Source organism: Gopherus evgoodei, chromosome 4 (genome assembly GCF_007399415.2).
Source record: "Gopherus evgoodei ecotype Sinaloan lineage chromosome 4, rGopEvg1_v1.p, whole genome shotgun sequence".
Lineage (NCBI taxonomy): Eukaryota > Metazoa > Chordata > Testudines > Testudinidae > Gopherus > Gopherus evgoodei.
In genome coordinates this window covers 130,396,139-130,419,266 of record NC_044325.1, presented here as the reverse complement: position 1 = coordinate 130,419,266, position 23,128 = coordinate 130,396,139, and the positions used below count along the sequence as shown (strand labels likewise).

Below are 23,128 nucleotides of genomic sequence, written 5' to 3'. Positions count from 1 at the left end.
CATGGTCCCACCACTTAAAGCAATTACGGTTTGGAATTACTGCTGCACTGCTGGGGGGGGTGCAAGCTGGGAGGGGGCAGGACCTGGAGAAGAGTAGAGAAGGAGCCTGGGAACAGTGAGGGTGGACTGTGGACAGGGCTCATGGTGCCCCAATGTGTCCTCATATTTTAGTGTTGTGATCTGGTCACCCTGTAAGACTCATTCTTTTTGCTGATACAGACTAACCCAGCTACCACTCTGGAACTAGTGAAGTCAGTTGCTTCTTTCAACCCTGATCTGTGATTTCAGCCTGGGTCCCAGCTCACTCCCGAGAGGGGCCCTGCCAGGGACGCATTGTCCCCCATCTGCACACTCCGTTGCTAGCAGAGTGCCCGGAGTGGGGAGAGGGTGTGTCAGCAGGTGTCCAGGCGGGGCTGCGCTGTCACAGGGACGCAGCTGGCTACACGCTGAGTGAGTGCGCAGATGCCCCTGCACACCGGGTCGGGGGCACCGCTCCTCCAGGCCGGAGGCTGCAGGCAGCGCAACAAGCCGCTCAACAGGGGGCCCCGACCCGCGTCCTTCCGCCTCTAGCACAGACGGGAAGGGGGGGGCTCTGTGAGCTGCACCGCCGCTCACACCTCCCCCGGCTCTTTGGCGGGAGCAGAGCTCAGGCCCGGCCCGGTACGAACGGCCCAGTGGCTGGCTCTGCCAAGCCCAAATTCGTACTCACTGTCCAATGGCAGACGAGGAGGGGCAGCCCTGCACTCGGTGCCCAATAGAGTTCCGGGGAGGAAAGGCGCGGTGCCGGCGCTGGCCAATGGGGAGCGAGGGGGCAGTGGAGGCCGGGGGGGCTCCCTATATAACATGAGTCCCGGGGCATCTACTCCTGCTTTCGTGGTGCAACTCAGACCCGTTGCGCGTCTGCTGCCACCGGACGCCCCGCCCGTCAGCCAGAGACATGGTCAGGGGAGCGCGGGGGTGGCAGGGTGCTGTCGTGCGTGGCAGCGCCGCTGGGGCCGGGTCCTGGAGCTTGGCAGAGGTCCCCAGAGTCCGGGAGGCCTGTGCGGCGCTATTGCCACGTGCGTAGCGCGGACCCGGGTCGCCTAGCGGGGCGTGTCTGGGCCGGGGACCGGGCTCCCTCTTCGCGGGGGCGCAGGTGCAAGTCAGCGATGTGCCGGGGGGAGGGAGGAGAAGTGCGTGTGGAGGAGTGCGCCGTTCCTGAGATTGAGCGCTTGGCGATGGGATGGCTACGGGGCCCAGCACCGTGGGGCCTTGATCCTAGGGCTAGTACAAGGAGTGTATGTGGGGAAGCTGATTTCTCCTCTTGGTAGCTCACCTCCCTGCCAGCATCCTGCAGACGGAGCTTTCAGTGGTGGCTGCACATGCTGAACCCTTCCCCTGCGCGAACTAACAAGGTTTCAAAGAAGCCGTGGTTCAAAATGGTGGTTGCTTTCTAAAGAACATGGCTGCCCCTCATCCACCCTTTCCTGATCCCCACTGCGGCATCTCACTACAGACAAAATGGTGAAGTGCTGGCTTATTAAAAAAAACTATAATTAATCTGCACAGATCTGATTGGGCTAGAGATAATTTCAAGTGATGATTACATAACTGCACTTCCCGGCAGTGTGCCATTGAAACTTTGGGTGACTTCTGAGGCTATATCTTCACTTTTACATAGAAATCTTTTCATGCTGAGTTGGCTTGAGCGCTTTCCTGTAAGATTTCTTCAGAGAGCTTTCTGTCCTTTATTTCTGCCACAGGACATGCAGCATAACAAAATGCAGCTTTACAAAAGTGTTTTGCTTAGGATACGGTTCTTCAAAAGAGCTTGACAAAGTCTAAGATGGCAATTTGGATGCTAGATTTTTAACATTATGGATGTGTATTAGGGCTCATGTATCTTAAGGGAACCTGTAAAACTCCAAGATGATGATGATGATTTTTTCCTGATAGGCATACTTGTGCTGTTAAAGTCTGTTTTCAAGCTAGTTATAAAATGAATAGGTCTGAGTTAGACTACCAAGACTAAGAATTCAGGTACTGCAGTTTTATACAAATGTTTAAACTGTCTAGCCTGTGCTGCTTTTATTCCAAATATGAGATCACTGAAGCTACTGCTCTTGAAAATGAATCTCACACTTTTCACTTCAGCAGATGCTTGAAGTTTGTCCCTTTACATGGATCGCATAATAACAGGCAGTGAAATCAATGGACAGTAGTGTCCGTGCTACAGGAATCTGCTTTTTCCCCACTTAGTCCAAGTATGTATTTCTACAGACCAACCTGAGCACAGCTAGTACATTCAGGCATCAGTATGATAGGTAAGTCCTAGGAAGAAGAAAGCTTTTCCCAGTTCATTAAAATTCTGTGCTATAAAATGCATATGCCTAGATAGAGTGCCTGGAAAATTGCTGTGCCACCTCAAGGATGAGTGTAAGGCAAATTCGGCCAGGAAGTTTCTGAGATACAAGTACCCCCAAAAAGCAGTTCCTATAACACTGCATAGATTGAGAGCAAATTAAGGAGGTTCCATGCAAATCTTAGTCCTGGACCGCCTGTCACTGATCTAGGTTGGAGCTTTCAGAAGTGCTCAACTCCTGTTTGGGTACCTATGAGCTCACCTGAAAAATCTGGTCTCTTAATGTTGGCCACTGAGCACTTCTGAGAATCTAACCATGAGTGTCACAAATGAGCTGTTTTGCAAATCCAGCCCCAAAGGGTCCAGCTCCCCAAATAAACAAATAAAAAGTTATCTGGTTTGTTTGATTTTTGTGGAGTGAGCAGTTCTTGGCCGAACAGTGCTTTGCAGGGACTTGGACTGGAAGATGGCTGCTGGCCATATATGCTATTTCTGACTTGTGACTTGATATTTATCTTAAAGCTCCAGTACATGTGAGGCTTAGATTTTTTTTTTTAATGCATGATGAGGCGCTTGAGAATGTGTCTGTTTGCTTTCTGGTTTGAGCCTTCATGGGACACAAACTCTTACAGTTTTAAAAATCGTGAATTTTTTTTGTGCTTGAGGTTGACAGTACTGCACACGATGTTTGCTTGAAGGAATCCCAGCTGAGAGCAGGCTCATAGTGGAAGGCTGAGTGAATGAGTACCCACAAAGTACCCTATGCCTGTTGGTAGAGCTGCTTGTCTTGAACCCAGACTCATGCAGGTCTCTTGATCTGCTGATGCCTGTTAATATTTCTGTGCTCTTTGCTAGTCTTATTAGTTTGCAGCTAAAATGAGAGGTTGCACAAGGTCAGAACAGGCAGAGCTGGGATTCAGACTTAAGTCTGTGTCTTAAAGACTTGGTCTGCCCCACAGAGTTCGGTTGCTGCAAGGCAGCCTACATCAGTTTAAGTCTGTCTACGCTACAGCATTGCCCCTGCCAATGTAAGTCATTTATGCTGGCCTAATAACGCCACCTCCACAAAGAGGTGTAGTGCTTAGGTCAATATAGTTAGACACTGTGTCAGCCAATATAAACACTGTTACTTGCTTTGTCTTTTGGCTGTGAGCTCGGAGCGGGGAGGGAGGGCTCCAGCTGTCAGTGTCCCACAATACCCCATACAGTTAAGTTGGTGGAAATGCTCCTAGGGAGGATGTGCACCGCCAGCAGAAATGAACGCAGTAAGAAGTCTTAATTTTGTAGTGTAGACAAGGCCATGGAGTGTCAGTGCAATGGCTGTGTGTGAAGCAGGGACTGCAGAAGGAATAAAAGATGGTGCTATGGAGAAGGGAATGATCTAGGAGCCAGGAATTTTAAGCTGTACTGATCCCTGTGCAATTTTTTGTTTTCCCCCTGTCTGGGGTTTGAACAGAGAACCCTTTTCAATGGGCAAGAGGTATTGGAGGACTGATGGTTCTGTGGCTAATGCACTGGCCTAGGACTCAGGAAACCTGGGTTCTATTTTTGCCTCCCTGTATGGCCTCGTCCAATTTGCTTAATCTTTGTGCGTTAGTGTTCTCATCTGTGGGCTATTTTGGCTTTTTAGGGCCTGATTGACCTATATTGCCTTGCTCAGAGTTCAGGAGGTAATGTTTGGGGCTGGGTTGTCGCACTTGCACTCTATGCTTTGAGAGGGCACCTGGGGAAGACTGGGCTGATCTACGGGCCAGTGCTGGTCTATTTTGACACCACCTGTGAACCTTATGAATGGCAGGGGAAATGGGAACCATGCAATTCTCCCTGCCATAAGGACCCTTCTGAGGCATGCACACATTCTTCAGACGAGAGAAGGGGAGCTAAAAACCAACTGGTCTGGTGACACACGCTGCTGAGGGTGGGGAGCAGAGAATGGTGATCTTCCCAGAGTACACCCCAGGCATGGTGGTCCTCAGGATTGCAGGTATCAAACTCTTGAGCTCAGTCCCCAGTGTTTGGGAAAGGGTTATGAAGCACCCTTTGTCTCCTGCCCCTGGAAGGAAGAGGAGACCCTGCAATAAGCCTTGATTTGGGAATGGCCCTTCTTACTGAGTGCTGAGAAGTAATAGCACCCCTTCCCACCATCCCTTCAACTGTCCCACTTTCTCAAAAAAACAAGAATTGATTGGAGATTTTTGCAGGTGAATCAACATGGAGTTATGGTTGCTAGGGCTCAACACTATCTTGTGTTTCTTGTGCCTTTCTGGAATGGGAGAGTTTAATTCTTAAATACAAACACAGAAAAATGAGGAAATGCATGCTTAACTCAATATGTCCAAGAAAAAGTCTTGAGTAACAGAAATGACAGTAGAGGGGTAGCAGTTCTTAAAGAAATGTCAATGTTAAGCATGGAATTGCTTGGTAAGGTTCTGATTGTAGAAGGACCACCTAAGGCGATACTGGCTGTGTGCGAAGTAGGTGGCAGTGTAGTCTTGTGGATAGGGCCCTGGACTGGGACTCAGACCCTTAGTTCTGTTCTGAACTCTGCTACTAGTTTGGGTGACCTTGAGAGAGTCCCTTCACTCTATGCCAGTGGTTATACTGTTCTAAAGCCAAAATGCTTCTGAAATAAACATAGTCCAACTTTACTAATTCTGGGTCACTGAGAACGAAAATGATGCTTAAAATTGTTGATTGGCTCTAGTTTTCAAGATATGCTATTGGGTTGCTATATACGACCCTTGACTTGGGAGTGGCAGAGGATAAGTGAGTTATAAAGGGAAGGGATCTCAATTTAAACCAGAAATGACTAAAATACATCTTTGACTGGATCTATGAATAAATCCATGACTGGGTTTGGACAGTACTTGCTTTTGAGGCAAAACAATGAATGATGCAATCTGAAGCTGGTATTGTGTCATCCATGATATGAATTGCATCATGTTATTCCTAGAAGTCATGGATGATGCAATCATAACGAAGCTTACATCACTCTGCTGAACAAATTGCCCTATATCAGCTCTAGAAATCATACAGTGTCGTGCTCTTATTTGTCGGTGTTTGATTTTGCAAAGGGACACATTTCTGTTTAGCCAAAGTGAGCAGAGATGCCTCGTACTTGTGTGAAGAGTGCAGATAACGTCTGCTATGTTTGTGGTGAAGTGACTTTTGCATCACAAAAGTGCAGTATAATCACTGTGGTTAAGAGAGCCTATCACCTTTTGTTTTGGCTGCAAAATTGGAGATCAGCACAAGAGGTGGGCCCCACACATATGCTGCAACACTTGTGCAACAAATCTTGGCCAGTGGTTGAACAGGAAAAGGAAATCTATGCCTTTTGCAGTGCCAATGATTTGGAGCGAGCCAACAGATCATACCAGCAATTGTTACTTCTGCATGGTGCCTCCAGTAGGGAAAGGTGTGTCAAAGAAGAAAAAGTGGACTGTGCATTATCCAAACATTCCATCAGCTATACACCCATTACCCCACGGAGAAGGACTGCTGGTTCTTGATGCACCAGAATCATTCTCACTTGAGTCAGATGAGGAAGAGGATGAAACTTCTGGTCCTGAACCATCAATGTCACAGGACCCCCATTTTCTCCCATCCTCCTCCTCTGAACCACACCTCATAACACAAGGTGAACTGAATGACCTTGTCAGGGATTTGGAACTACCCAAGAGTAAGGCAGAGCTGTTGGGCTCCAGACTACAGCAGTGGAATCTCCTGGCAGGCTATCAGGGCAAACAGAGCCCATCAATGCTTGCAGACTATTGCTGGACAGTGACAAGAGATGCTCCATTTAATGAATACAAGAGACAAGCCAAGAAGCGCCAAGTAGACACTGAATAGGACTAAACTGTGTACATAATAGTTTTTGCCTTTTGTTTCATAATAAATTTTATTTCTATAACCCTTTTTCTGATTTTTAAAGTGTTACATAAACAGGACAGGTGAAATATCATGTAAAGCAACCATAAACACATGAAAAGACCTAGGTTTACAATTTATGATTAAAACTCTATCTACACAATATACATAGACATAAAATGTAAAAACTTAAATATCTTAGAAACAGCAGCCAATCAGTTGTTTTAATTATCATATTTGAATTCAGCACATCAAAATACATAATAAATAGCACATTTTATCTCTGAAGCAGACAACTTCTCAAAAATTGTAGACCAGTGTTACCAATTGGGAAAATGGGGGTAATGATACTGACCTCTCCGTAAAGTGTTTTCGTCTGTGGATGCAAAGATATTCATTCCCATGGGGATGGCACTAGGAACTCAAAATATAACAGCACCTTACCTTTCCTTAACCGAACCTGTCATTCTGTGCCTAGTGCAGCTCCAGACAGTCCTCCTATTCGGTACAGTCCAGTGAGCCTCATTGTTCTCTGACCAGTAATCTGGGGAGTCCTTGATGCTGGCTAGAACAGACTGAGGGAGGAGTAAGAGACAGTCATCTCCATAGGTGGATGCCTTAAAGCTGAGATGAAAACCTTAATTCTGCTGTCTATGTGGGAACTGTCATCTTGATTTTCCAACACTTGCTTGTTTCTGGAGGAACATGAGGAGAATGGAGGAGCACTGAGTACCATAGCCATAACTCTACATAATGAAGCTGTGGGTGTGAATATTAAAACAGAGGTTTGTGATGGGTACCTAATAGTAGGACACTGTCAAGTCCATATTTAAGCACCTCAGTAAGTGGCCTTATTTCACTTTCTAAAGTGCTGAGGATCCAGCAGATTGAGGCCACTTATTTTGGTGCCTAAGGCCTTGTCTACACTGCAGAGTTTTGTTGATGCAAGTTATGCCAGCATACAGCCACCACTAATTAAATCACTGTTTCATTTCCATGCTGTTCCTTGTGTCAGCAGAGCACATCCACGCTAGCAGCTCTTGCATCAACACAGAAGTACATTGTGGGTAGCTATCCCACTGTGCACCTGGCCACAGGGTGCTTTGGGAAGGGTTTGCAATGCCTCATGGGTAGGGCTCTACCAAATTCATAGTTCATTTTGGTCAGTTTCACAGTCATGATTTTTAAAATTGTAAATTTCATGATTTCTGATATTTAAATCTGAAATTTGAGTGTTGTAACTGTAGAGGTCCTGGCCCAAAAGGAGGCTGTGGAGGGGATGCAAGATTATTGTAGGGGGGTTGTGGTATTGCCACCCTTACTTCTGCGCTGCTGCCTTCAGAGCTGGGCCCTTGGCCAGCAGCGACTGCTTTCTGGCCAGCCAGCTCTGAAGGGAGCACAAAAGTAAAGGTGGCAATACAATAACCTTGCATCCCTTGTCCCTGCAGCCCTCTTTTGGGTCAGGATCCCAGTTTGAAAAACGCTGGTCTCCGCTGTGAAATCTGTACAGTATAGGATAAAAGTACACACAAGACTAGATTTCAGTGGTCCATGATGCATTTTTCATGGCTGTGAATTTGGTAGGGCCCTACACATGGGACAGGTACAGCATCACATGATGCAGGTTTCTCAGTCCCATCATTCCATCCTACTAGGGATCCTATTAGGATTCCAGATGCTTTTCAACTGAAAGGGGGTGGGTGGAAGGAAGAGTGTGACAGAGTGTGGGAGAGACAGCAACAGTGTGTTTTTGGGGGAGTGAGAGTGTATAGGGTGGGAGGGAGTGTGGTGGTTGGAGGAGGGAGTGTGTTGTCATACTGTCTCTAAGTTCAGAGAGCAGCCAGAAGCCATGATTTTTCTTAGTGCTTGCTCATGTCCATTCCATATTAGGTGTGTGCGCTTACCACATGCACCCGTGATGGAAGTGTTTTCCTCAGCAGCATCAGTAGGGGACCAGCTCTGGGACCCTCTGGAGTAGTGCCCACATGGCATGGTATAAAGGATGCTGCCAGCTTCTCCCCTCCCCCAACCCCTTCACTTCCTTTTTGCTGCCAGTGACAGTGCTGGAACCTCTGCTGCTTCAGCTAGCATTGATTCCTTCTCTGTTGTGAACTTTGAAATTCTGTAAAATAGTTATATGTAGTTAGTAGTTTTCTTAGTTACCCATAGTAGTTCTCAAACTTTTTATTAGTCCTGAATGGGACCCAGTTGGGGGTCAGGGCATGCTCTATGCTTTAAGCTGGGATGGGCAAACTTTTTGTTCTGAGGGCCACGTCTGGGTGTGGAAATGGTATGGCAGGCCATGAATAAAGAGCTGGGATGGCAACATCTTTTTTTTTATTTTAAATCAGAAAAGAGACACTGTGCCAAGGGCATAGCCATGGGTGGGCCTTGGTGGGCCATGACCCCCCACTTATCATCCAGGGCAGGCCAGCCCATCACTTGCCTGACTCTGCTACCCAGAGCTCCAAGCAGTCCAGCTGGCATGCAGAGTCTTCCTGCCGCACCTGTTGGGCAAGGTGGAAAGAGTCCTGACTGACAACACAGCCTCGATGCTCTACATCAACAGGCAAGGTGGAGCATGCTCGTTGACTCTGTCAAGAGGCAGTCCGTCTATGGGACTTCTGCATCAGCCACAAAATCCACCTAGAAGCTTGCCACCTTCCCAGTGTCAAGAATATGCTGGCAGACCAGCTCAGCATGGACTTCTCCTCTTACCATGAGTGGTCATTCCATTCAGAGGTAGCATGCATGATCTTTCAAAGGTGGGGAACTCCCCAAGCGGATTTGTTTGCTACCAGACAGAACAGGAAATGCCACTGATTGTGCTCTCGGCAAGATCTCCTCTCCCATGCCTTACTCCTCTCATGGTCAGGGAGCCTGATGTACACGTTCTATCCGATTCCACTTATCGGCAGGACCTGGACAAGATCAAGAGAGACAAAATGAAGATTGTCGTGATCGCCCTGGCGTGGCCTCACCAACATTGGTTTGGCACGCTCATGGGCTTGTCAGCGGCCCCTGCCCAACCACCCAGATTTGCTATCACAGGACCATGGCCGGCTCCTACCTCGCATCTCGAGCCCCTCCACCTCTTGGTGTGGATGCTGCATGGCTGAACCTGGAGGAACGGACTTGTTCGGAAAGAGCCTAACAGGTCCTCCTGGGGAGTAGGAAGACCTTAACCAGACTGACATACCTGGCCAAGTGGACAGCGTTTTCCCACTGGGCATCCAAGCATGGCATCTGTCCCTTGCATTCTTCCATACAGGCTGTCCGGGACTACCTGCTCCATTTGAGGAACCAGGGCCTGGCACACTCTTCCATTAGAGTTCATCTAGTGGCCATTCTGCTTTTCACCTGCTGATCTAAGGACAGATGGTGTTTTTTCCCCACGACATGACAGTCAGATTCTTGAGGGGTCGAGACTCTTCCTGCAGGTACAGACTCCTGTCCTGCAGTGGGATCTTAACTTGGTCCTCTCTAGGCTCACCAGCCCATCCCTTGATCCACTGGGTTCCTGCTCCCTCTCCCACCTGTCACGGAAGGTCATGTTTCTGGTGGCAGTGACATCAGCAAGACAGGTCTCTGAAATTAATGTCTTGATCTCAGAACCTCTGTACATGGTGTTCTACAAAGATAAGTTTCAGTTGCAGCCTCACCCAGCCTTCCTGCCAAAGGTGATCTCCACCTTCCATATGACCAGGACATCTTCCTTATCCTGTCCCAAACCGCACAAGACCAGTGAGGAGAGGCATCTTCATACCCTGCACATCTGGAGAGCTTTGGCTTTCTACTTAGAACGTACCAAGCCTTTCCGAATATCGACCTAACTCTTCAGTTGCTACAGTGGATCGGATGAAGGGTCACCCGGTGTCCTTGCAGAGGATTTTGAATTGAATCACCTCATGCATAAGGACCTTTCACGGGGGGGGAAAGGGGGAGTAAATTGACGAGAGATACCCTGGACAACATGTTTGACCCTACAGGCATAGGGAACTCAGCCAAGAATGCAACTTCCTTCATTTAGGGTACACTCTAACTGAGGGAAATCGCCTCAGTTTCCTTAAAATATTGTGCTCCCTCCGGTGGTGGTGCTGCACCTGATAACTTCTGGAGCTGGGTTGGCACGGATAAAACCAATGAGACACAGGCTGGTGCTGGCCAATTAACCTTTTAATTACTCAGTGGAAAAATCCCTATTTCTCAAATAAGGAGAGGACAGAATTTGCTGGGGAAGGAGGTGAAACTTTTACATTTAGGTCTCTGCAGGGACTTTTACATTTAGGAAACTGCAGGGACTGTGGGATAGCTGGCGTCCTCAGTACCCCCTCCCTCCCTCCATGAGCATCCATTTGATTCTTTGGCTTTCTGTTACGCTTGTGTCACAGCACTGTGCTGTGGCCTCTGTCTATCATAGCCTGGAGAGTTTTTCAAATGCTTTCTCATTTCGTCTTCTGTAACGGAGTTGTGATAGAACAGATTTGTCTCCCCATACAGCGATGAGATCCAGTATCTCCCGTACGGTCCATGCTGGAGCTCTTTTTGGATTTGGGACTGCATGACCACCCATGCTGATCAGAGCTCCACGTTGGGCAAACAAGAAATAAAATTTTCCTGTCTACCTGGCCAGTGCTTCAGAGTTCAGATTGCTTTCCAGGGTGGTCACAATGGTGCACTGTGGGATACTGCCCAGAGGCCAATACCATCGATTTGAGGCCACACTACCCTAATCCGACATGGCAATACCGATTTCAGCGCTACTTCTTGTCGGGGAGGAGTACAGAAATCAGTTTAAAGAGCCCTTTATATTGATATAAAGGGCCTTATTGTGTGGATGGGTGCAGGGTTAAATCGGTTTAACGCTGATAAATTCGGTTTAAATGCATAGTGTAGACCAGGTCTCAGACAGTGGTAGGAAATCTTTCGGTGCTGACTAGGAAAAGAAAATAATCGTACTTACACTAAGATATACACACAAAGCAATGCATGCACCTATAGCTTTGTTTAAGAAACTAAAGATCCACATTTTTTTATGAATTCAACACTAGGGGGAATCATTTTACAAACTCTTCCTTTCCTTGTAGGATGCCCGACTTAAACTTGTTCAGAGTGTACGCTAAATGAAATGGTGAAGGGGTGACGGTTAGGATCTGTTTTATGTACTTTTAAGACTAATGGGATAGGGAAGGCTTGTTTTTTGACCTTATATATACAAATTTAAAAGAGAGAAAATGAAATCGCCTCAGTTTCCTTAAAATATTGTGCTCCCTCCGGTGGTGGTGCTGCACCTGATAACTTCTGGAGCTGGGGTTGGCATGGATAATACCAATGAGACACAGGCTGGTGCTGGCCAATTAACCTTTTAATTACTCAATGGAAAAATCCCTATTTTTCAAATAGGGAGGACAGAATTTGCTGGGGAAGGAGGTGAAACTTTTACATTTAGGTCTCTGAGAGGAGATGAAGAATGAGCCTATAAAATGTTACTTGACAATGTCCAAAGGGTTTTTCTAGATGAAAATAGTTAACTGAAGGAAGGTTTTGTGTTAAGTTATCTGTTCCAGTTGTCACTAACCCTAATACAATGAGGCCAATGTTATGGGTGCAGTTTTAATAATTCTGCAGCATGGTAGTTCCAAGCAGTCTGTGCTGGTTATTTTGCTAGTCAAGAAAGCCACTGTTCCTGCCAGAAACCTTAATTTTCTTCTTCTTTTTTCTCTGTACAGCGTGAGTGCATCTCAGTCCACGTTGGCCAAGCTGGTGTGCAGATTGGCAATGCATGCTGGGAACTCTACTGCCTGGAGCATGGCATTCAGCCCAATGGCACCATGCCAAGTGACAAAACAATTGGTGGTGGTGATGATTCATTTAATACCTTCTTCAGCGAGACTGGTGCAGGAAAGCATGTCCCCCGTGCTGTGTTTGTGGATCTGGAACCTGCGGTGATAGGTAAATACAGTTAGCAGTGTTGTATTAATTTGTAAGAGACATGCCATGGGAACTGGCACAACTGACAGGCTGGAATGTTGGTCTGAGGGTCCCATTTCCCTTCTTTCTGTTCTGATGCCGTAAATATTCTAAATGCTTTAAATTTCTCTGTACAAAGCTTACCCCAAGTATGTAATCATTACTCTTCTGCCAAGCAATGCATAAGATTTTCTGCTTTTTCATTGTCTCTAGACAAGGCACCTCAATTTTAATAAAAAAAGACATTAAACACTTTTTACCTATGAAACAATATATCAGCAAAGTTTCTACAGGCACCAGCTTGGTTTTTAGGCTTGCTGGGTACTATACATCCTGAGAGTTCTTTAAGCACCTTGCTATTGCGCATTAAAAATATTCTATGTGCTCCATGGCTTTGCATTTTATTTTCTTCTAACAGTAACCACACTTGTGGAAACCAACAGGACAGAGTTGACTACTTATGATACTTGCTAGTGTCTCACTTCTGCAATTCTTTCTCAGTCCCCTTTCCTCCCCTGTCAGCATCCTCCTTTTAGCTCAGCTAACATCTTCCAGCTACTATTCTCTTGACTTCTTCCAGCCTCTTTTATAAAATTACTTATGCACTTTGTCACTGCCCTAGGCCCACCCCTCTTTTGCTGTCTTGCTCTGTTTTTCACTTTCACTTTTCAATCTATGGCTCTTGTACGTGCCTTGCAGTGCTAATACAAAAAAGTCTGGCAAAGATGTGTTTTAAACCAGTGCATTCTAAACTTCACAGATACCTCTTAGCAAGTCCATTTCATTTGGTGCCTGTTTTTTTCCTTTTTTTGAAAAAATAGTTTTCCCTTAAATAGCAGCTTACTAAGTTACAGATCCTGTTGGGTAAATAGTTATACTGATCTGCACCAATAAGTAAGGTAACTGTCTCTTCAAATCTCATGCTGCTTTGTCAGGGGTTCTTCTGTTTTTGTTTGTTTTTAGGCTTAACTTTTGGGTTAAAAGCAGAATATATGCAAAAACAGCAGACAACTTCATGCAGAGTTAATTATAAAACCCAATATTACTTTCTGCCTGGCTTTAATTAAACTCTGTGATACCTCATTACCATACATTTTAGAATTGCTAAAGCCAAATGGGATAGCAAGTGCTGTGCTGAACGTACCCTGCACTTTGTGGTTTGGCAGAAGGGGAGTTTTTTACGTCAGTAAACCATGAGTACAGATTTTTTTTCCAGATGATGGAAGGCCTTGGCTTCCAAAGGAAGCTTTTTAGTCCTTGGCTAGTGAGATTGGCAGGATGTTCTCCAGTAGGCACACACAGGACCTCCTGACATGTAGGACTGAACAGTAACTAGGACAATCCAGTTCAAGTGTTAAGCTGGATAAATATTCCACAGCTGGTGATTGCTCATTCAGTGCGCTCACATCGCAGAGTTTTCTAGCTAGCAGTGTCTTTTGGGGAAGTCCAAGTGTTCTTCCTCTTATCTGCTCACAAGGGTATAAAGGGTTGAACCAGTCTGCAACACCCAGTTTCTTCTCTGCTGCCTATGGTACATGAAGAGATCGGCACCAAAAGTATTTAACTTCCATTTCAGCATTGTAGTTACATAGTCAGTTTGGTTAGGTCTATGGGATGCTGCGGGGGGGGGGGAGGGGTGAGAGAAGATCTTCCCCAAGGTTGCCGATGATCAGCCATGTGCGCTGGTACCATAGGAAGTCCCTTGGCTTTAACTACCCATCCTGCAAAGTAGATATCCCTGTGAATATCTCTCAGTTGCACCAACCTGCTTTGACATCGACCAGGCAGCAGATTTGACTCTGCCTGAGGACAGAATATCATTCATTATAGGATCATTGCCTTCCCTTCCTTTTGGCAGCCATCAGGTTCATTTCCATCAACCCTGGTCCATCACTTCAGTGTAGGGTATGGGAGGTGGTCCAAAGAAGCTGTGCTATTCAGTTCCTATCCTTTCCCTGTCCCTCCTTAGGGACCCGTTCCAAAGAGCCTACTTAGAAAGAAATGCAGCCCCTTTTTGCAGTGGGCACTATAGAGGAGGTACTTCTTCAGTAGAGAGGAGAGAAGTTCTATTTAAGGTATTTCATCCCCAAGAAGACAGGGAGCCTCAGACAAATAACAGCCTCAAGTGCCTGAACACCTATGTCAAGAAATGAAAGTTCAGGATAGTCTCCCTCACATAATCGTCCCATCCCTATATCAGGAGAACTCTTGACCTCAGGGATATGTACTTTCACATCATATGTCTGGGGCACCAGCATTTCCCAAGGTTTGTGTTGCACAGCAATCACTACCAATACCAAGTTTTGCCTTTTGGGCTCTCAGTGGTGCTGCTCGTGTTTACTAAGTGCCTTGCAGTAGTGGCCTACCTTGGAAGGACAGACATCCAGATGTTCTCATGCTTAAGCAAGTGGCTGGTCATGGCCACTAAATCTCAGGTCTGGGTCAACATCCTGTCCGTTCTCCAGCTGTTTGCACATCTAGGCCTGCTGGTGAATGAGAATAAATTCCCATTAACACCTGTGTGGCCCATAAAATTCATTGGGACCATATAGCTTCTGCATGGAGTAATTGCCTAACTACCACTTGACAGGTTCTGGATGGTGCATGATCTCTAGCCCCACCTATAGTCCCAAACCCTGATGTACGTAAGATCATGCCTTGAGCTGCTGGGTTTTATGGCAGCACCTACGTTCTTTGCCCTGCACACAAGACTCTCTGCTTCCAGAGACTTTAGGCATGGCAGTCCTAGGTCTACTGGCTGGCTGTCCCTCTGGTAGTCCTCCAGTCTCTAGATTAGTGGAAGGACCCTGGCAAGATTCATAATCTCCATTCAGACCCAGTTCACTTTCAAGGGCATGAGGGAGATTGTAATACCATGAAGTATCTTTGAAGACCATATTGTATTAAGCTAACGAATTGCTGTGGATCAGGGATTTTATGCAACTCTTGATGGAGCATTACCATAGTACCTCTAGGAACACAAGACAGTAAAAGTGACTAAGTTGAATCACTTGGGTTATAAACCCATCCAGAGAGGTATATCCCCTGGGAAGACTTGCATATACTGGTTCATGGGTTGTCCAGAGACCAACAGACACAGAAAACACTTTTGATATAAAAAGCTTAATCTTAGGACCACCTTTCTGTTAGCAAATAGAGAGGACCTTGTGTCCAAGGGGGGGCCCCAACTCTTACAGAAGGGCTAGAAGGACTTGGTCCCGATAGGACCCTGTAAGATGGATGGGCACCTCCTAATATGTTTTTACAGTATGCTTAAATCTGTTTTTCTCTGTAATGCTTTTACCTTAAGAATAAATGTGCTTGCTTAGAAAGTTGTATGGTAACTTGTAACTGTTGGCACTTGTACCACTGTTCATAGCCCATGGGAGGGAGGAGGGAAGCTATTTAACATCTGTATCAATGACCTGAAAGAAAATATCACTGACAACGTTTGCAGGTGATCCAAAATTTGAGAGAGTAACGAATAATAAATTGATTCAGAGTGATCTAGGGTGCAAGCAAACAGTGTGTTTTTACTATGGCTAAATGTATCCATCTATGAAGAAAGAACATGGTCCATCCTTGCAGAATGGGGGACTTTATCCTGGGAAGCAGTGACTGAAAGAATTTTGAGGTCATTGTGGATAATCAGCTGAACATGAGGTCCCAGTGTAATACTGTGACCAAAGGGCTAATGTGTTGCTGGGATGTACAACCATGGGCATCTTGAACAGGAGTAGAAAGGTTACTTTATTTCTGCATTTGACAGCTGCTAAGGATTGAAAACATTCCTATAGTTGGAGACTCAGAAACTCAACCTATTTAGCTGAGCAAAGAGAAAGTTAAGGGGTAATTTGATTAGTCTGTAAGTATCTAAATGGGGAGCAAATATTTAATGGCCTCTTCAATCCAGCAGAGAAAGTTGTAACGATTCAATGGCTGGAAGTTGAAACTAGACAAATTCAGTCTGGAAATAAGGCAAACTTTTAACAGTGACTGTTCCAATCATTAATTACTATGTACCCCAAGGGTCATGATGGATTCTCCCTCATTGACAATCCTTAAATCAAGATTAGATGTTTTTCTAGAAATCTACTCTAAAAACTACTTTGCAGAAGTTTTCTGGCCCTAGAATCCCTGCATCCTAAATTTCTTCCTAAAGTGTCAGAATCCACATCAGTGAAGTCACACACCTACCTGTGTTCTTCCCCAAATCTCATGCTGGCAGAGAGGAGTATAGGCTGCACCTACTGAACATGCACAGAGCCATATTCTATGTGGACAGGACGAAATCCTTCCAGAAGTCTCCCCGGTTTCTGGCTTACGAAGAGAGAATCAAAGGATGGGCTGTATCTACACAAGATATCAAAATGGATAGCCCACTGCAACAGGGGAAGAACCTGTCAATGTACAAGTCCACTCCACCAGAGACCAGTCCACCTCTGTATCCTCTCTAGCAAACTTGCCAGTCCAGGATATTTGAAAAGCAGTGACCTGGTTGTCTACACATTTTAGCAAAGCACTACACATTGGTGCAAGCAGCCAAGGATTATGGAAGATCATGTTAGTCTGTGTTCTTAAATAATGGGCTAGCACCCATGACCCACATGCCATCCCACCTACTTTTGGAGTCCTGATGTCATTGGCTCTTGTGAAAGAACTGATGTTGGGGTGATTCTGCCCATCATGCCCTTGTGAAGTGCACGAAGGAAGGGTGCATGCATCAATCCAAATATACTCCTTACTAGAACATTCTCTGTTGCTTGTGCACTGGATATGTGCTCGCCAACAGCAGAATAGTCCACATCTTGAACGTCAGTTACATACTGCCAAAGGCAAGGTCTTACATCTAGTTTAAAAAAAGACTGAGGACTGCATCCTGGACAGAGAATATTGAGTAGAAATAGAGGTGATATATTGAGAGCGAGCATGGGTGAGACAACTACTGAAATATTTTGTCCAGTTGTAGGATCCCTATTTTAAAAACAATGTACAAAAATTGGAAAGAGCTCAAAAGAGCTATGAAAACTTTGGGAGGAAGAGTGGGACAAAGTTGAAATGACTTGCTCCTGGTTGATAAGTAAACTGCACAGGAAGAAGATATTCTTCAAAGTAACAAAGGCACATGGTTAAATGGCTGAGGTTAATCTAGGAACAGAATATTAGAATAAGATGCAGATTTATAGCCATTTGGTAACCAACCTTTTGAAAGAATTATTTTAGGAAGTGGTAAATTATCATTTAGGCCAGTTTTCTTAAAGGTATAGCACCTGGAGTGATCTTCAAAAGCAGCTGGGCATGCTTAATTCTCTTCTGGCTTCACTGTGCATTTAGGTACTTTTGGGGTGCTTTCTGCACCTTTAGGTGCCTGAATATAATTAAAAATCCATTCTTCTTCTCTATATCCTTCAGTAGAAATTGGAAGTTTTTTCCAAATATAGCCCAGTAACTTGATTGAATTAGACATTTGATGTATGCTTATGTAGTAGGAAAAGAACTTCCTCCATTGCAGGAATCGTAGAAGAGAGTCTCTGGCCTGTGTTATGCAGGCGATCAGCCTAAATGATCATATTGTTCTACCTTTTTGGCTTTAGAAATCTGAGTTTATAAAATATGGAGAGTTGCTGCTTTAAAGCAAAGTATTTATGAAACATAAGTTGTTTGTATAGTTTAATATTTGCTGGTACCAGAATGGTATTAAGGCCAAAAATTTCAAATTTCTTACCTAAATAAGTGACTTGGTTGTCTTGGATGTTAAACATCCACTGAACCTAGTAAGCATCCTGGATATCTTCTAGCAATGGCGTCTGTAAAGTGAAGCCATTTTTGTTGAACTGTCTAGAGGTGGGTTTAAGTGCCTTATTTGAGGCACGTGAGCTTGAAAACTTTTTTTGTCTAAACCAAAATTAACTTACTGTAAATTCGTGCACAATATCCCCTTTCCAGACGAAGTACGAAATGGGACATACAAGCAGCTTTTCCACCCTGAACAACTGATCTCTGGCAAGGAGGATGCTGCTAATAATTATGCTCGAGGTCATTACACAGTTGGGAAAGAGATAATTGACCTTGTTCTGGAGCGTATCAGGAAGCTGGTAAGTTCCAGTTTTTCTGCACTGAAGATTGTACCTTTTTAAAGAGCTTTCTACATCGTGGTTTGGAAATTAATCTAAGTGCTCAGATGTGTGAGGGCTCAGAATTCAGCTCTATAGTCTGTTGGGTCATGTATAGATGAAAAAGCTATGGAGGTCTCCAGCAGCTGTAAAATTCTGCTGTTCACTTCAGTCATGTGAAAATGGACTACTTCAATCAGGAAAATCTAAGATTGCATTGTGACTCTCTTCTTGGACTGCAATTGAACCAGCACCCTCAACTTGCCTAAAAAGCATGTTTATATCAAACCAAAAAGTTTGTTTCAAGTTTGACAAATTCACAAAGGCCAGGGCTGAGGCCTATCCACATAGCACTCTGGTTTGCACTATTAGTAATGAGAAGGATCAGTCCTTAGCTGCAGCCACTGCAGCGTTTTAGCCTCCACACCTGAATGCTTGCTTTTGTGGGCTGAAGTCTGATCTTCATGTTCCAATGTGTTTCCTTCTAACTTCATTGTTTTCAATTTTTTTCATATGAACAAAGATACAAGGGGGGAGAGAAACTGTGACCATGTTGTGAGTTCTCAGGCTCCCTCAGTCTACACACCATGTGGTGAACTAGCTGAGGTGAAGTCCAGGTTTATTTTCTAGCTCCTTTTAGGGGTAGTTAATATGTGCTTTGCATAGTCTATATTATGGATACAGAATGCTTTTGCCAGTGCATAGAATTTCCTTCTGGTTTGGTAATATGCCATATGTGGTGAAAGTCTCTCCCTACAGTATCCTCAGCTGCTTTTTGAGCCCCTGGAGTCCTTGCTCTAAATATTCAATCTAAATTAGGGATGAAGTGCCAGGGAAGTTTTTCTAAACAAGTCTATGAGAGTGCACACAACACTAACTCAATAAATTATCTTGTTCCTTTTTTCCTCTTGCAAACTGTCAACACTTGTCAGTGGGTCCTGGGAGTCACTGCTGACCCAGTATGTGACCCTGCACCTTTGAGGAGAAAGTGCAGTGTTAATCTTTAACAGCTCAGGGAAAGATCTGAACTAGAACTTCCTTGAATAGTCCAGTATGTTGCAATTCACTGCACTGGATTCAACAACCTTCTTAAGACATTTTCTGAGAATATGCAGGGCTTAAATCACACTGGAACTTAGGCTAGTAGTCAGTTCTATATCTTCTCCAGAACATCAAATACACTTGTTTATAAATAGTAAATATAAAAGTGGATTGATTTTTTTGGCTGATTCTAGACACTGTTGGCATGCAGGGTGAATGGCAATTTGCTTAAATGACACTAAGAAGCTGACAAATCCAGCTGTATCTCTCACTGAAATGAAAAAGGGCGTAAATGAGTCTTGGGAAATATGGTGCCACTAAAGTAGAGTGAGGTAGATCTGTACTACGAGGACTCTCAGTAAATGGATGTCCACGAATGCTATAAGCAGGTTTGTCTGGTTTTGGCTTCTGGGGACAATGGTTGTCCTGACTAATACCCTGATGGATCAATAATATATTTTTTTTCCCCTGGAGTTTGAAGGGTTTTCACCCATCTTTGAATTCATAAGAGCTGAGCAGACGTGTGAGCTCCTTGAAGGGGCGGGGGGGTGGGGGGGAGTGTATTCTAAATGTTCAGACCTGTCCATTGTAAAATATTTTTTCTTTCTTTCAGGCTGACCAGTGCACTGGTCTGCAGGGCTTCCTGATTTTCCACAGTTTTGGGGGAGGCACTGGCTCAGGCTTTACTTCACTGCTGATGGAGCGCCTCTCAGTTGACTATGGAAAAAAATCCAAGTTAGAATTTGCAATCTATCCTGCACCCCAGGTCTCCACAGCAGTTGTTGAGCCATACAACTCCATTTTGACTACCCATACCACTCTTGAGCATTCTGACTGTGCCTTTATGGTTGACAATGAGGCCATCTACGACATTTGCCGTAGGAACCTGGACATTGAACGCCCTACCTACACCAACCTCAATCGTCTCATTGGTCAGATAGTGTCTTCCATTACTGCCTCCCTCCGATTTGATGGTGCCTTAAATGTGGATCTGACTGAATTTCAGACTAATCTGGTGCCTTACCCTCGTATTCACTTCCCATTGGTAACCTACTCCCCAATTATTTCAGCAGAGAAAGCCTACCATGAGCAGCTCTCTGTGTCTGAGATCACCAATGCTTGCTTTGAGCCATCCAATCAGATGGTGAAGTGTGATCCTCGCCATGGCAAGTATATGGCCTGTTGTATGTTGTACCGTGGTGATGTTGTTCCCAAGGATGTCAATGCTGCTATTGCCGCTATCAAAACCAAGCGCACAATCCAATTTGTTGACTGGTGTCCTACTGGTTTTAAGGCAAGTTTCTGAGCTGCTAAATAATTTATACAATGGCTTTTTACTCGTTGTATATCAATGTCTTATTGAAATGTATTAAAACTGTCATGTAGGTATCTAGTGGGCTTTATAAATACCTTAGGGATAGGAGCTTGCAGTTGTCTAAAGAACTCTGCACACAAACAGTTATATGAAATAAAATTTATGATCTGGAGGATGGCATGGATTGCACCCTAAGCAACTTTGCAGATGACCCTAAACTGGGAGGAATGATAGATACGCTGGAGGATAGGGATAGGATACAGAAGGACCTAGACAAATTAGAGGATTGGGCCAAAAGAAATCTGAGGTTCAGCAAGGATAAGTGCAGAGTTCTGCACTTAGGAAGGAACAATCCCATGCACTGCTACAGACTAGGGACAGAAAGGCTAGGCAGCAGTTCTGAAGAAAAGCACCTAGGTGTTACGGTGAACGAGAAGCTGGATGAGAGTCAGTGTGCCCTTTTTGCCAAGAAGGCTAGTGGCATTTTGGGCTGTATAAGTAAGGGCATTGCCAACAGATCGAGGGCCGTGATCATTTCCCTTCATTCGGCACTGGCGAGGCCTCATCTGGAGTACTGTATCCAGTTTTGGGCCTCATGCTACAAGAAGGATGTGGAAAACTGGAAAGAGTTCAGCGGAGGGCAACTAAATGCTTAGGGGGCTGGAGCACATGACTTATGAGGAGAGGCTGAGGGAACTGGGATGATTTAGTCTGCAGAAGATACTAATGAGGGAGGATTTGATAGCTCCTTTCAACTACCTGAAAGCAGGTTCCAAAGAGGATGGATTTAGACTGTTCTCAGTGGTACCATATGATAGAACAAGGAATAATGGTCTCAAGTTACAGTGGGGGAGTTTTAGGTTCTATATTAGGAAAAACTTTTTCAGTAGGAGAGTGGTGAAGCACTGGAATGAGTTACCTAGGGAGGTAGTGGAATCTCCCTCCTTAAAGCATTCTTTAAGGTCAGGCTTGACAAAGCCCTTGCTGGGATGATTTAGTTGGGGATTGGTCCTGCTTTGAGCAGGGGCTTGGACTAGATGACCTCCTGAGGTCCCTTCCAACCCTGAGATTCTATGATTAAAATTTACTATGTGGTCAGTAACTAATCACAGCCATCCCCAAACCCTACAGGAAAACTAAGTGTGTTCTCCTCTTTTCCAGGTTGGTATAAATTATCAGCCCCCAACCGTTGTTCCTGGTGGTGATCTAGCCAAAGTTCAGCGTGCAGTCTGCATGCTCAGCAACACCACAGCCATTGCTGAAGCATGGGCCCGTCTGGACCACAAGTTTGACTTGATGTATGCCAAACGTGCCTTTGTTCACTGGTATGTGGGAGAAGGGATGGAGGAAGGAGAATTCTCAGAGGCTCGGGAAGACTTGGCTGCACTTGAAAAGGATTATGAAGAAGTGGGCACAGACTCAATTGATGGAGAGGATGAAGGCGAAGAATATTAAATTTCACAGAAGCAAAATGCTAAGTTTTCCCATTTTACTACTTTTTCCTCAATGTAAATGGGAAACCTCTGATGAATGTAAATCCATTGATTTTTAGTATTCCATACCAAACTGCTTGGAATAAACCTTTTTAATCAGGACCATTTGCTATCCTTTAACTTTGCAACAACTGACTCATTCCACCATGTGTAAATGAATAGCCAAAAGTTCTAAATATTAATATCTGTATCTGAGTGGCGAGCAAGTTTTAAGTATGAAAGACAGTCCAAGTGCCTTATACAATTTACCAGAGCAACTTCCATTCCTTTATTAGAAATGGTGCCAGTTCAGGGGCAAATGGCCCATATTTGCCTTTTGTACATTTCCATTCATATTCTCTAAGATGAAACGTCACTGTGAAAAACCACGTAGATTGGAGCTTTATAGCTTACAGAATAGTCTCTTAATTAAACCATATAGGAGCACCCTACCAAATTCACGGCCATGAAAAATGTGTCATGGACTGTGAAATCTGGTGGTTTTTTTTTTTTTTTTTTTTCCCCTATACTGTGTAGATCAGGGGTTCTCAAACTAGGGGTCGGGACCCCTCAGAGGGTCACAAGGTGTCAGTCTCCATCCCAAACCTTGCTTTGCCTCCAGCATTTATAATGGAGTTAAAATTAAAAACTATTTTTATATATTTGATAAGGGGTGGGGGTCGCACTCAGAGGCTTACTATGTGAAAGGGGTCATCAGTACAAAAGTTTGAGAACCACTGATATAGATTTCATGAGGGAAACCAGTGTTTTTCAAATGGATGGGTCCTGCCCCAAAAAGAAATTGCAGGGAGTGGTGTGCAAGTTGTTTGTTTTTTTTTGAAGGGGGGGGGCGGGGGTTTGCAGTATTTCCATCCTTCTGCAGTGCCTTCAGAGCTGGGCAGCTAGAGCAGCTGTTGGCTGGGTGCCCAGCTCTGAAGGCAGCAGCACAGAATTAAGGATAGCAATACCATACTATGCCATCCTTACTTCTGTACTGCTGTGAGTG

At 44.9% G+C, this 23,128-nt stretch overlaps 1 protein-coding gene across 2 annotated transcripts; it reads left to right on the top strand.

The window, feature by feature from the left end:
• The first annotated feature begins 833 nt into the window (after positions 1-833).
• LOC115650728 (tubulin alpha-8 chain) lies at positions 834-22,258 on the top strand. Of its 2 annotated transcripts, none has more exons than XM_030561067.1 (5): positions 834-940; positions 11,941-12,163; positions 18,128-18,276; positions 19,949-20,629; positions 21,812-22,258. In XM_030561067.1, exons 1-5 carry the CDS (start codon positions 938-940, stop codon positions 22,103-22,105), a joined length of 1,350 nt encoding a protein of 449 aa, XP_030416927.1. In that variant the 5' UTR covers positions 834-937; the 3' UTR covers positions 22,106-22,258. The 2 variants fall into 2 exon arrangements, with proteins under 2 accessions (XP_030416927.1, XP_030416928.1); XM_030561068.1 differs by lacking the exon at positions 834-940 and adding an exon at positions 962-1,058.
• Positions 22,259-23,128: the final 870 nt, after the last annotated feature.

Bases quoted from the DNA above. Each gene is read 5' to 3' on its own strand.
- LOC115650728 (XM_030561067.1), top strand. The intron at 12,164-18,127 runs GTAAATACAGTT...TCCCCTTTCCAG, and splicing joins TCTGGAACCTGCGGTGATAG to ACGAAGTACGAAATGGGACA. The intron at 20,630-21,811 runs GCAAGTTTCTGA...CCTCTTTTCCAG, and splicing joins GGTGTCCTACTGGTTTTAAG to GTTGGTATAAATTATCAGCC.